Source organism: Misgurnus anguillicaudatus, unplaced genomic scaffold (genome assembly GCF_027580225.2).
Source record: "Misgurnus anguillicaudatus unplaced genomic scaffold, ASM2758022v2 HiC_scaffold_29, whole genome shotgun sequence".
In the NCBI taxonomy this organism is placed as follows: domain Eukaryota; kingdom Metazoa; phylum Chordata; class Actinopteri; order Cypriniformes; family Cobitidae; genus Misgurnus; species Misgurnus anguillicaudatus.
In genome coordinates, this window is record NW_027395279.1 from 3,534,407 (window position 1) to 3,549,548 (window position 15,142).

A 15,142-nucleotide genomic window follows, 5' to 3' on the forward strand; every position below is an offset into this window, starting at 1 on the left:
CATTTAATTTTAAAAATGTATTAATAAATGCTGTAGAAGAATAGTTTATTGTTAGTTAACTTTAGTTAATATATTAGCTAACATGAACTGACTAAACATTTAGGTTAGATATTTCATTGAATAATAGAGCCTTATTGTAAAGTGTTACCCAAACATCCTATGCATTGTAACAATTAAATTTTCCATAATGACGAGTTAAGGTTGATTCTTGTTTCTGGATTTGACTTTAAGAATGTTTAAAAATTAAAGAAAATCAAAACATTACAAATTATTATTTGTGATTAAAAAGATATCTTCACGAAGTCACTTTAAACTGAAAATCAAAGCACATACAAAGGCCTGAAGACTGTGTACTCCCAGCAGACCATACCATTAACCCCAGAGTACAGTCTGTTTTTTTACATTTATGTGAACGTATGCCACAGTCGAATGCACAGCCTGGCAAAGTATTGACTCATACATGTACGCAGACACTCAACACATGTGCATTGAGACAAAATGCAATGCATCTCCTGGGCAACCTTGCGTCACCTACGCGTACAATGTACGCAGGGTTTAAAAAATCTGACACTGAAAAAACTATAAGACTATACTCCGGCTTTAATAGTATGGTCTGCTGGGAGAACACAAAGGAAATTGTGTCACACGCACTGTACGCGGACCCTTGCGTATGAGTAAAAAATGTACCATACTTCAGCCTTTAGACCACATATTTGTTAAATATTATTTTTGTTGTAAAGTGTGCACACAAATTTATCTATAGATGTGAAACATAGACATAGGGCTTATACTTTTATTATAAAGATAAAGTATAATATATAATATAATCATTTATGGATGTAGTAAACAGTAAAACTTTATGTGATGGTAAAACATACCACTGTATAAATAGTATTAAAAATAATGCAGTAGCCTACATCATAGTTTTTAAAGTGATTCAGCTGTGTTGCGATAATGTAGCCTACATTATTTTATATTGATGATGTTTGCATCACTAAGCTTAAAAAATTAAGATACTCACGATAGCGTAAGTTCTAAAGAATAATGAAAAACTTTTATTATGACAATGAAATATAACTCGTGTTGCTTGGTCATATGATAAAACTAATGTACTGTGCTCACTACACTTATTCTAGTGCCAGGCCCGGCGCCACGAGGGGGCAAAAGAGGGCATTGCCCCCTCTGATCTGATTTGTGCCCCCTCTGTTTCATTTTTGTATTCATGGTTAAAATGTTCAACCTTTTGATTTAAATAATAATTTAACCTTATCCCCATATGGGATTTAGAATGTTCAGTGACATGATATTACTGCCAGATTCAAACGTCTTCCGCGTTGGTTGACGCTGAGCCAGAAGGACGAGCTCAGCGCTGTCATAATTATATCAACACTATGCAGTATTTTCAAACTCATAATGTTTATTTTAGATTTCAGACTGGTAAAACAATAGCCTATAGTTTGTAAAATACACCCATGATGTTTGTGGAAGCAGCAATAAAAAATCTATTCAAATAAGATAATAATTAGCAAATAATAAATAACATTTATTTTCAAATAATAATAATTTGCCGATGTGTGTTATTCATATCAGACAAACACAGTGGAAGCAACTATAAAGTTTACTGTATTGTTAAAGGTTATAATGATACCTGTTTGAAAGACGAGGATGTGCACCTGTCAATCTTCTTTCAAAACACCCAAAACTTCTATAATATCATTAATTAACTTGACAAATCTATGAATCCGCAAAACGGGGAGCTTAATCTATGTTTAATTTTTAATACATTTTAATAAAGAATCCATGACGTTGTATCTTCAATACCTGACAAAATGAGAATATAATAATAGATAACGAATATGATAAAACTTATAAACTTAAACAGTTTTCCATCTTGTTTTGTTTGTATGCTTTTATGTTGGTCAGTTAAAGGAATATTGCTAAGGAAGTACTCATTAGAGAAGTAACACCAATGACGGTAACACTAATGACAATTTACAGAAAAAACTAACATGTTAACAAAATGGCTACCATTAGCCATGTGCTATTTCATCAGAGATGTAACAATCACATACTTGTTCAGTATAATGTATTTTTATGTAAAGATCTTAACACTCCCCGCTATAAAAAAAAAAGGGTAACGCTAATGACATCCAAAAAATCTTATCTCAAAATTCTTAGATATATCATGATATTTTAGACTATTAAGGTAAGACATCTCACAAATGCTTTGCCTTCCTCCACTGCACTTCTTCCACTGACCTCTTGCCCCCCAAAAAACTTCAAAGAGCTGATGCATTGTTTCAAAATAAAAGTGCTTTGGGTAGGGTAACACCAATGACATAAATTTGGGGGACAAATATTTATTTGATATTATTCATATTAAAAGTGTATTTTACCATTTCAGTGTTGTAGTAAATTCATACAGGGTTAAAGGTAAATGTAAATTAGATTTGTTTTATAAAAACATGGTTTTAAATAATAAGTACACAGTTCAACTTCCATGGATGATCAAAGTGACAGGGCAATTTTCATGACCATACACTAAAAAAAAGTTTAAAAAAGAAAAAAAAATACATAAATAAACTCTCTCATCATGTTAAGGACAGTCTATATTTATTAAATATATATCATTATGAGATTATTGGGTCAAATTAAATGATTAAAGGGTCTGCAAAAGCAAGAGACAAGCATTTCCACCTTTTTTGTAGAATGACCCATATAACAGAGCGAGGCCAGAGACGAACGTGCTCTTAAACAGGAATTAATATATGGAATAATTTGTGCATCTTTGAATAACTGTAAGAATACATATCCTTTGAATATCATTTTTGTCATATAAAGTTTTAAGAGATAATAATGTTATATCCACGTTTATTGCTTATTTAAACTTAATGTACATGATTGCAACACAGCTGGTGCGCTTTAAAAACTACATTGATGTACTGCATTATTTTTACTATTTATACAGCATCACAGGGTTTATTTTACAATTACATAAATGTTTTACCGTATAACTGTTTACTGCACCCATAAAGGATTTTATTATATATTATACTTTATCTTTGTAATTGTCTGTTTTGGACTTTATCTGTTTGCTTGTATAGTTTTCATTTTAAAAATACAAAAAGGCTGCCATCTAGTGACTAAAGCATAAATATTCAATCTTCCAGTGTAAATTTATATGTAATTCAATCTTTTATTTGTGTATGTACTTAATGACATTATATGTCATAATAACTGATTTAGATTTTCCAGATAAAGGATATAAGAGAAGGTGTGCGATCATTAAACTACAGTAATGTAGAATGACCCGTACTGTGTGTGTTTTGCAGAATTTTTATTATGTATATTAATGTGTCTGTCCTGTAGGGGTGCTAATGTGTTTCAATTTATCACATTCCTATATTAGTACTTACATGAACACAGAGCTGAGATTACACTGACCTGAACACTGTACAACAGTACTCTGATGAACCTAAACATCACATAAGCCAAAGTAAACTATTTCATATTTTAAAATTAGCTGTTTAACCTCCTAAGACCCGAGCTTTGGTTTGGCTTGCATTTTAGATTTCTTCCAGCTATTTTGGGGTTGGGAAGAACCATTAAATATAATAAATAAATCCAAACATTTTTCTTTGAACATAAAGCAGTGTAAGTGTCCATGTTTGTGTACAACAGGTTCCAGTTACACAGAATTAGGTATTATGGTGCAAACAACAAAAAATGTGATGTCCACGTATGTGAACACACCAGGTCTTAATAGGTTAAATTGTATCTCAAAAAAATCTTGACTGTCAGCCTTAAAAAAAGTTATCAGGCTCCAATCCTGTTAACATAATAACAAAAACTGAGAAAAAGACATATGTAATCTCAGTAATACTTTACAGTAAGGTTTATATTGGTAAATTAGCGAACATAAACTAACAATGAGCAATACCGTCTTTTGGCATTGCTTAATATTTGTTAATGTTAGTTAATGCCAATACAATTGTTCATGTTAGTTCATATTACATTTACCTATGTTAACAGTTTGAAATGTATTGGTGTTAATGCTCAAGTGTAATAAATGCTGTGTAGAGGTATTGTTCATTGTTAAGTACTGTTAACAAATACAACCTTATTGTAAAGTGTTATCATAATCTTTCACTGACATGTTCAGTATGGGTTAAGGTGACCTAAAGAATTACTGACATCAGAATACACTAACTCAAATTTATTTATGCATTCTTAATGTCATTCTGGCATCTGGATCTTTATTCATGGCAAGAACCGGTTACAGAAACCAGGAACTGGAACCAGGCTACAAAATAACCATATCCACATCCATTCTCAATTACAATTTTTTTTCATCTCTTTAAATTGTAGTGTTGATTTGTAAACGGGTCCTCTATGCTCATTTAAGCTTGCCTTGTTTAAAAAGTTGTGTGGAACTACATTTTATCAGGACAAACCATTGCTGATTAAGCACCAAAAAATCATATATTTACTTACAACTTAGAACAAAGTGAATCTAACAACATTAGTGCAAAATTATTAGGATTCAGCTGCTATGAATTTAGTTGATCCTGTTAAATGACTGTCTGGTGTCTATTAAATAAAGCTTTCAAACCTGAATTCAATGTGTACAACTAATTTCCTGATATTATAATGAAAGGCAAGTATTGCTGGTTTATCATCTCATCTTTGTTGTTTCCTCTTTGGCACATTTGCCAAACTAAAACAAGGTATTGATATTAGTTTTAAACTTTAGAGCAAACAAATACATACATACCACACAACTCAGTAACTACATCTCATTTAAATAGCTTTTAACTATTTTCTGTCAGTAAAACACCAAATCACTGATGTGACTGAACGTAATCACTCATCACATGTATATGCAGCTGGCTAAATATTTATTACGTCACCATTTTTCTCAGTTAACATATTTCTAAAGGTGCTATTGACATGAAATTTTCACCACCGGATGTTGATAACAACCGATGTAATCAACACATTCAAAGAAATCGAACCATAGATGTCCATAAATTAGGTTATGTGTAATCATGTAAAATGAAAAAGTAATGGACCCCTGAAGAAAAGGTGGTGCAAAAAGCCATGGAAAGCCAAGACAGTCAGTAATAAAAAAGAAATCCTGCCCCTTGTCAGTGTAAAAAATAACAGCTGGTTTAGTCCCAACTGCAGGCCTAATATTGTCTCATCACAAAGGTGTCACGCAAGAAACATTTCATGATGGGTCAACCCTAACACACAGACAACCATGGGAAACTCTCAGTTGGTTTTAGAAAAAGAAAATAAAGCTGTTGGAATGGCCTAGACCAGTGCTTCCCAATCCTGGTCCTCGAGGCCCCCCTCCCAGAAAGTTTTAGATATCTCCTTATTTAAAACACCTGATTCAACTGATCAACCTCCTACCAAAATGGTAAACATGTCTCCCTAACAAGCTGATGATTTAAACCAGGTGTGTTAAATAAGGAGACATCCAAAACTTTCTGGGAGGGGGGACCTGAGGACCAGGATTGGGAAACACTGGCCTAGACAATCACCTGACTTGAATCTATTGAAAATCTATAGAAAGAACTAAAGATCAGGGTTAATAGAAGAGACCCACAGAACCTTCAAGTTTTAAAGACTGAAAGAATGAAAGGGTCAAAATCACATCTGAGCAATGCATACAACTAGTTTCTCAATACAGAAGGCGTCTTGAAGCTTTTGTTTCCAACAAAGGCTTTTGTACAAAGCATTAAATACATTTCACTAAGCATGTTTAATACTTTTTCCCTGTGTCATTTATTACACATAACTTAATTTATGGACATTTATGGTTTGATTTCTTTGCATGTTTGGATTGAATGGGTTGTTACATGATTTTAGCATCTAGCATTTTAGTTTTGTGTATTTACGAGGACTATGACATGACAGCATGAAGGATAAACACAGTAATTGAAAAACAGTGTTTTTTTCTCACTTTATTTAAACAAGCATTTTAAATAAGCATGTACTAACTACAAACAGCAAATGCATCACACACATATCTACTGTACAAACCAATATAGAAATATAACAAAGTACCATCCATCTTTCAATTTATACATACATTAAAAATGTTCCTTAATAAAAAAAATGTCACAAAGTGAAAATGCTTAGTGGCAAGTGAAAACCACTGTGGCTGGTGAGCAAAAAAAGTTAATGTTAACCCCTGGCTACGACACTTCATCCTTTTGCAGACAAAGCAAACAGTCAAAGGATAAAAGAGTTTGTTCCTAATTGATGTGTTTGTGAAACTCCAGTATCATGTGCAGACAATGTCTCCATTTCATGTGGCTCTTGTAAGTCCTGTGTTCAAAAAATATTTAGTTACTGTATGCATTAACAAAACTTTAAGATGTCATGGGTAATACTGGATGAGATTATATCTTAAGTAACTCTTACCCTTTGATCATGTCTGTTTCTTTGAGGCAAGTTATTTGGATTGTGTACCGATCTGTATGTGAAACAGAATTCATACAAAATTAATGATGTGTGCATAATTCTAATGAAATATTAGTTTTGCAAGATTTGCACAAGATCTGGGATATAAAAATCTGAACTTACTCGGACTTAACAAGTTTCCCTGTAGTGAGAGAAGGGATAAGAGAAAAATATTTACCAGTCAAATTGACACTTTAAAGTAAAAAATCTGCATTAATAACAAATCAGCTTTATTAGGCCTTTGGTTTTGCAAAATTGCAACGTTGGTAAGAGGAAGCGCTGCACATAAGCGGTTAGAAACATTTTCTTTATGTTTCACATCTATGCACAAGTTTGTGTGCACACTTTACAGCAAAGGGAATACATAACAAGTGTAGTCGAATGGTATGGTGTGCTTGGAGTACACAATCTTTAGGACTTTGTATGCTCTTTGGTTTTTAGTTCAAAGTAATTACATAAAGATATTTTATTAAATCACAAATAATTATTTAATAATTTATTTTCTTTTTTTAAATTTTCCAAAAGTCAATTCCATAAACAAGAATAAACTTGAAATCATCATTTCAGAAAACTGAATTGTTTTAATGCAAAAGAAGTTTGGGTAACACTTTAAAATAAGGTTGTATTAGTTATTTAATTAACCTTCAAATAACTTTAGATTAACTAACACTGAATAATACTTCTACAGCATGTATTAATACATATTTAAAATCAAGTGTTGTAACTGTTAACATTAGTTATTGCACAATGAACTAACATGAATAATTGTATTGGCATTAACTAACATTAATAAATGATGGAAACTATATTGATCAGTATTAGATCATGTTAGCTTATGCATGTACTAATATTAACAAATACAATCTTATTGGAAAGTGTTATTGAAGTTATTGAAGTCCACCAGTAGTCATAAAAAATGGATAAAGGGACAGTCACTACTATAAATAAATCAGTGCAATCATATTTACAGTTTTAACTGCAATAAAACAATAGTAAAAAATGATACTTACAGAAAGCATGCATTAATACAACCACCCAATATAAGGCAAAAACACACTCAGAAGGAAAGACGATGAATCTCAGATCATTTATCACACGCTCACCATTTCCTTAAAATACAAATCAAATCATTTTATGAATATAAAGTCCATAAGGATATCTAACAACAATGTGGTAAGGCATTCTTGACATTTATAATAATGCAATCTGGAGTGTATCTGTATATGTCCTGTGTACCCCAAAAACTGTATGTTGTTGAGAAGCTGCATTCACTTACTTGCTTTCAGAATAAGTTCTGCAATCAGTGCAGCAGAATTCAACAAAACCACACCAACTGCTCCAAACATGTACATTATCACATTGCAGAGAGGCCCTAAAACACAGCCATACAAAACAAACACAAGCTACATCAAACAATCACAAAGTTGCATTAGTTGGAAAAAGGTGAATCAAGCTTTACCCTGTTCCCCACGCAATGCTGCACAAGATTACTTTTAAAGAGTAGATTTCACAAGACATTTTAAAGATGTCAAATAAATCTTTGGTGTCCCCAGAGTACATATGTGAAGTTTTAGCTCAAAATACCAAATAGATAATTTATTATAACATGTTAATTTTGTACATTTGTAGGTGTGAGCAAAAATGTGCCGTTTTTGGGCGTGTCCTTAAAAATGCAAATGAGCTGATTTCTGAACTAAATGGCAGTGCCGTGGTTGGATAGTGCAGATTAAGAGGCGGTATTATCCCCTTCTGACATCACAAGAGGAGCCAAATTTTAATAAGCGATTTTTTCACATGCTTGCAGAGAACTAAGTTACTGGGTTGATCTCTTTCACATTTTCTGCGTTTATGGAAGCACTGGGGACCCAATTATAGCACTTAAACATGGAAAAGTCAGATTTTCAGATTTTTCTTTAATATGTTATTCATTTGTTGGGTGAACTATCTCTTTAACAATATTCTCTCATCATTTACTCACTCTACAAACCTGTAGACATATTTTGTTCTGATGAACATGAAGGAAAATATTTTGAGGAATGTTTATAATCCAAACAGTTCATGAGGCCCATTTACTTCAAAAGCAGGATAAAAGAATACTATGGAAGTAAATGGGGCTCATTAAAGGTGCTCTAAGCGAATTCACGCGTTTTAGAACATAAAACATTTTTGGTTACATACAGAAAACATCTCCTCACTATCTGCTTGCTGCCTGTCCGCTGATCAAACTGTAAAAAAACGCGATCTCTGTAGACAGCCCAGGCTCCACAAACTGCAATAAACACACAGTGGCCAAACCTAGCAGCACAAAACAAAGTGTTCCAGCCAATAGACGACCTTAAGGATTTGGGGGTGGGGGTTGGGCACGTTCATGAAAGCACGGAAGGGAGGGGGAGGAGTTAACTACGCTCCGTTTGTTTGAAAACAATTCAAACATCAACAAAAACTAACGTCTCGCAGATTCGCTTAGAACGCCTTTAAAGGTTTGGTTGCAAACATTCCTCAAAATATCTTCCTTCGTGTTCATCAGAATAAAGAAATGTATACAGTTTTGTAACAACATGAGAGTGAGAAAATGATGACAGAATTTTAATTTTGGGGTGAACTATCTCTTTTAGGACAGACGAAATCTGCTGAATTTATTTGCTAATTCTGCAGAATTTTTTTTTCAGATTTCTGCTGAATGATTTTAGAAAAATCTGAGAAAATTTGAACTGTAAATATTACACATTAAATCAAAAATATTTTCTTTTATTTGAGGGTTCCAATAAAAATCCAAACCAAATGAATACTCTATTTTTTGGTAAGTTGGTTTAGTTTAATTTAATGTGCATGTGAATTATTTTTTTATATAAAATTACATGAATTATTGTGTGTAGTGTTGTAGCAAAATGAATATCATCCAAAGTTTTCTGTTGCTGGCTTTGTTTGAACAATTTGTTTTCAAAGAATACATTACAAGTCAAGATCATTGACATTGCATTTCTTAAATTCGTTTTTCTTCTGTGTTATTCTGTCTTATTCTGGTAATGTTCAGCTGCATTTTCTGTGTGTCATGTCTGCAGAAGCAGAGTTGGACTCCCAAGACAAGACCCATAAAAGTTTTATTTTTTTAAATGAATAACTAAGGACCTTTAACAAAAACATTGGGTAAATAAAATGTAAGATTTATTTTCAAGGATTCATATTTAAGGATTGAGTAATTACATGGACTTGATCCTTGTAGATTTGCATCAGCTTCCATAGTCTCAGTGCGTAGTTGGCGCTGCACTCCTGAAAATCCATCCACTATGAGGAATAAAATAAAAATGGTGCGCAGAGAACATGGATTTAATGATCAAAGCACCCATTTCTTTTAGTAATAAAAACATCACTTTATATGAACTGGGCTGCGTTCTCCGAAACTACCTTAACGCTACGTCATTCTTAAGTTGTACCTTAAGCTGTACCTTATCGCTAATACGTGTTTTCCAAAACGTTCTTAGTTACGTATCACTTCTGTAAGTCGTTCATTCGGAAGGTTGGTCTGGAGCACTCTTAGCTATACCTTATCCCACATGATCTCCACTAGGGGCCATCACTTTCATAAAAGCTTACATTGCAGTCTATATAACTAAATATTTGTAACAAAAAAAGGAATACACTCAGTGTTTAATTAGGCAAATATTTTTATATTTAAAGAATAAAACATTTACATAATTAGACATCATTACATTGATGGTTGTTAGATTTTTAATTATGTTTTCCAAAGGGAAATCAACTGCAAACTATTAAATGCTACAGGATTAAGAAACTATTTAAAAAATATATTTTGGGTGATGGAGTTGGTGAAACTGGCAGCTTTACAGCGAATCCTACAATTTCATTTGTGCATTTCATATCCGTTAAATCTTAGTCTAACGGCTAGTATTTTAGCTGCATAAATAAATCGGGTAAAATTACAAAAAATAATTATGATTATTAATGTTAATTCGACTTTGCATCAAAGTTTTTTAATGTTTTATAACTTTGAGGCAACTGCATGCCATATTCTTTATAAACATTCAAAATAAACTGTGCACTTGATTACTGCTTGTATAGTATAAGGTCAACAAAATTTCAAATCAAAAATCAAAGCTAAAATCTAAAGCAATCATACTATATATTTATATAGGCTATTATATAATATTTGATATGTTATATTTAGACAGACAGGCTCCAGAAATGCGTCCATTAAGCGTTATCCGCATTGTTAACGCGCTGCTTGTGCATACAGTGTCCAGGCACAATATGAAGAGTTTGGTTCCAAAACGCGATAAACGCCATTTTTGAAAAAAATGAGTTACTGCCAAAATCAGTATTATATCAGGTCAGTAGTTAAAAGTAAATTCTTAATTTTACGCAAAATCCAATATCCGCCGTGTTATTCTGTCATCTTTTCTCCCTTTTTCCCAAAATGCGATAAACGCCACTGCTCCTTTTTTACAGAACGCAATAAATCCATTTCTGATATTACAGCCCACCAGTCACGCAATGTAAACAAACAATGGCGGACGCGCTGAGTCCACGGAGTCCTAGTTTTCCTCATCTACTTTGTACTTCGTGATCAACAAACAAAACAAAATAATACTTTAATTGCATCGCTAAACCTGTGATGGTTTTCTGTGATGGGAAAGAAACGTAAGCCATCAGCATCTAATATTTTCCCTGAGAGGCACTCGGGAGACGGGTGCTTGTTCTCCCGACAGCAAGCTTCTCATGCTAACCCATTGACCCCAGAGGATCTTATGAAAAACTTTCCATAATTTTACTCAAAGTCAACGAAAATCGAGCAGGACCAAAAACATTTTACAGCGGATCTCTGTGAAAGACGTTAAGCGAGGACGTCAAGTAACCGCAATGACAGTGATCTTAATATGACAAAGTAAGTGTTTTGATTAATGACATTAATGTTTATATTTTTAATTAGTGTGTACAACTAGTCAACTAAATGAATATAACATGGCAAAGATGAATGCACATTTAAATAGGCTATTGATTCAATAGATTTATAGCATTTTGAATAAAAACTTGTCATGGATTTATTGCATTTTGTGGAAAATATTATCCGTTTTTATAATAAATCTTTGAAAATCAACTTATGGATTTGAATTTTTTATGTTTTTATAACCTAAAGATGCTATGTGAAAGTTTGTAACAGAAAATAGTTGTTTTCATCTTGTCACTTTCTTGGTATAGAAAACACGTTTTTACCAAAATTTGTCAAAATGGATTTATTGCGTTTTGGAACCAAACTCTTCATATAAACGCGTGAACTAATGAACAACAGCAGTTTGTTTTTATATATTTTAAGTGTAATGCACAGCCAAGTACTTGCACAACCCACTTTATTCCCCTGTGCAACGCACTTATTGGGAACCCCTTATCCTTTCAAGGCATAGCGGATGAATTGGAGCAGTTTAAACATGATACGTTTGGAAATAAAGTTGCGGGTTTTGCACGGGTTTGATATAAAATATAGAACGTTGAATTTAGTTGTTTGCAATTTGAAATATTTTTTACCAGATATTCCTAATAAATTGAACTTGAACTATTTCTAAAATGTTTATTTAATAAAGAACACTGCTATCTCATAACGCAGCGAAACCTATTACATGAAGTGAATAATTGATTGTCGAGCAATCGATATCAACCTATTCAGCACCTCCACCATGGACAGCACCCGCTAAGGTCGAACTTAAGAAGGTTTACCTTAAGCAACATCCTAAGGTATAGTTCGGAGAACACACGTAGGAAAGGTATACCTGTAGTAAAGGTTTAACTTAAGAGTATTCCTAGCACGCTAAGAGACAACTTTATCGGAGAACGCACCCCAGATCATTAAAAACCAGCAAAATAATAAATATTAAGCCAAACAATAAATAAGGCCTTAAAAACAGGTTCTCTTTTTATATATACACTGCACTCTACAAAATTATTTTGGGACCCTGGGTTACGTTTAACCCAATATTGGGTCAAAAAGGGACAAACGCAGCTGTTGGGTTAAATTAACCTAGAAAATGTTAATATTTAACCCAGCAATGGCTTAAAACAATTATATGAAAGATAATAACCAAATAACCCTAGAGATTAACTTAATAGTAATAAAAAAGGTTGTGCCTTAGTTCAATCTGGGATAGTAATTTATAAAAAAGCTTTATATACAGTACTGTGCAAAAGTCTTAGGCCACCATGCTACCATTAGATGTGTTGTTTTTGCAATGGTATAGTGATCATAATTATTTTTCAGTCTCTTTATTAGAATACATCCAGAAAATACATTACATTTGTATGTTAAAAACTGTATAAATAATAAGTATAAGTATTATATAAGTATAAGGTGACGTGTTAAGTATTTAGAGTAAACTTCTCTTCCACTTGAGCAATAGCAGGCAGCTCTTAAACCTAAATAAAATTAAATCCTAATTTCTAATTCTAATCAAATGACTTCAGTCTCCTCAAAAAAGCTCAAGATGTGTTTCGTGCAAAGAGAGGTCACACTAAATACTGACTGATGCCTGAAGAAGACATTTAGTTCTGAAAATTGTTTTGTTTTTAATTGTGTATACATATTTCCTGTATTTGTATCTTAAAAAAAGAATGAAAATATGGATGGACATGAAAACTTTGCTAAAACAACAAAGCTGGTGATAGTGGCCCAAGACTTTAGCACAGCACTGTAAAAGTTGTTCTGTCTATTTTATTTGTTTTTAAAAAGGCACATTTGGATTTACGCAAAGATCTTGGTGTCTTAACATAAGGACAAAAGAAAATGTACAGTATAGCTGGCACATGAAGAAGGTTTGTCCACAGTACCATCAAAGCAAAAATCCCTTATACAACCTGTCTCTCTTATTAGGGGAACTGAAGGATACTGTGCTTTGTTAGCAGTACAGTACAGTCTCTACATGTCACAGTATCTGCACAACAGTCACAGTCCATTTCTTGTATTCTTATAACTTAATATATATTACTTTTATGTTAATAATAAATTATATAAATATAAATTATTCATTACAATTAGAATTTAGTAAAACAGATGCATGCAGCACTGAAATTGAGATATGAATTATACCATGTAGGCTCTCTTCAAAGAATATAATCATCCTCAGGACTTGGATAAATAAAATGACACAGACCCAACCCCAAAAATCTGTTAAAATAAACAAGAGAGAAGCAGACAATTAAACCACTGAAATAAACACAATGATTAGCTATTTAAATAATTAGTTATTACTAAACATGGGAACTCAATGGGTCCAGTATAGGCTACTTAATATGACTGCAATACATAAAATACATAACTGGCCCAAAAAACACTTGGAACTTCTCTAAAAATATTTGCACTGCATAAATAAAATTCTATTTAAGTATCCCATAACAAGTTTAAAACTTGAAGGTTTTGATTAAATTTACTTTTACGTTACAATGGCCCAATAAATGTTGCAATTAGAAGTATACCTTTCTGTCTGTCCACAGTGACTAGATGAAAAATTATCGCTAGAGGGATATCCAGGAGCAATATTGCTAATTGTATCCATCTCCTCTGCAAGACTGTGAAAAAATTAATAATGACCTTCTGCATTCATTACAATGTTGTAGTAGTTCACATAAAAAACTGATCTCAGATCTGACACAGCAGAACTATTTATATGTAAACATTTAGGGGGCGTGCACACCAACGCTTTTACGCCCGCGGCCGGCGCATGTTTTCAATTGTTTCCAATGTAAGCTCGGCGTTTTTCAAATAAGCCAGCAGCTAGCGGGTTTTTTCCGCGCTGAAAACCGGCGCTCGGCGGTTTTTCCGCGCTCGGCGCTGAGCGTCCAGAGTTGAAAGAGATTCAACTTTGGGAGAAAAGCTCCGCTCGTCAATGTCAGTTCTCACGCGGCCGTCCAATCACAGTGGAGGTGAGGCGGGACAAGTATCACAGCAACCAACCGTCTCACAGATGACGTATCAGAGCTACCAAAGCGCTTAGCTGAGGAAAGCTGGCACTCAGCTGAAAAACAGCTGGCATTCGGCGTCCTCAAGGCGTTTTCAGCCGCGTTTAAAAGTTTTGGTGTGTCCAGCAACTTATACAGTATATAAACTACTGTTCTACCTGATCCAACTCTCAAAGTTAACACATACTCTAGGGGTCTAAATGTGATACACCTATGAGTATCACAATGTTAATGTCTATTGTTTTGATTTTAATTTATTTATGTATTTACTTTTTTTATATAATCTAATGATGATATTGCACTTTTCATGACTTTAATATTAAAGCTGAGTTTTAAAACAAAACAGTTCAGCCAGTAGGGGGGAGTAACAGTTGCAGGTTACCATGGTGATGCGTTGTGTGTACTCCAGAAACTACTGAGCTACGCAGAGGAAAGCCACTTAACTCTGTTTCTCCTTGCTTTGTTTTTTCCTGTTAACTCAGGTATGTGAACTTACTGTACAAAATGAAACCTGGTTTATAGTCATGAACAACAACTACATGCAAGTGTATATATTGATAGTATATAAATTTTAGTAAATCGATTTCTAGTTAGTTTATAGCGATGGGGAATCTGTGTTATATGTTTGTCATTCAGTTGGACTGTAAAAATATAAAAGGGTTTAGACAAACAACAGATACAGAAATTGTGATTTTATTTGTATATATGT

The 15,142-nt window shown here is 33.2% G+C and overlaps 1 protein-coding gene across 3 annotated transcripts in view; it reads right to left on the reverse strand.

The window, feature by feature from the left end:
- Nucleotides 1–5,645: 5,645 nt before the first annotated feature.
- LOC129426100 (uncharacterized) overlaps nt 5,646–15,142 on the reverse strand; it is a 36,148-nt gene continuing 26,651 nt past the window's right edge. For all 3 annotated transcript variants that reach the window (XM_073865151.1, XM_073865153.1, XM_073865152.1), the window contains exons 11-18: nt 13,951–14,043; nt 13,565–13,642; nt 9,679–9,759; nt 7,751–7,846; nt 7,485–7,583; nt 6,598–6,616; nt 6,436–6,487; nt 5,646–6,339 (exon numbers count right to left, since the gene is read on the reverse strand). In XM_073865151.1, the coding sequence (XP_073721252.1) occupies nt 6,244–6,339; nt 6,436–6,487; nt 6,598–6,616; nt 7,485–7,583; nt 7,751–7,846; nt 9,679–9,759; nt 13,565–13,642; nt 13,951–14,043 (614 nt within the window). In that variant the 3' untranslated portion in view covers nt 5,646–6,243. The remainder of the gene's footprint in view (nt 6,340–6,435; nt 6,488–6,597; nt 6,617–7,484; nt 7,584–7,750; nt 7,847–9,678; nt 9,760–13,564; nt 13,643–13,950; nt 14,044–15,142) is intronic.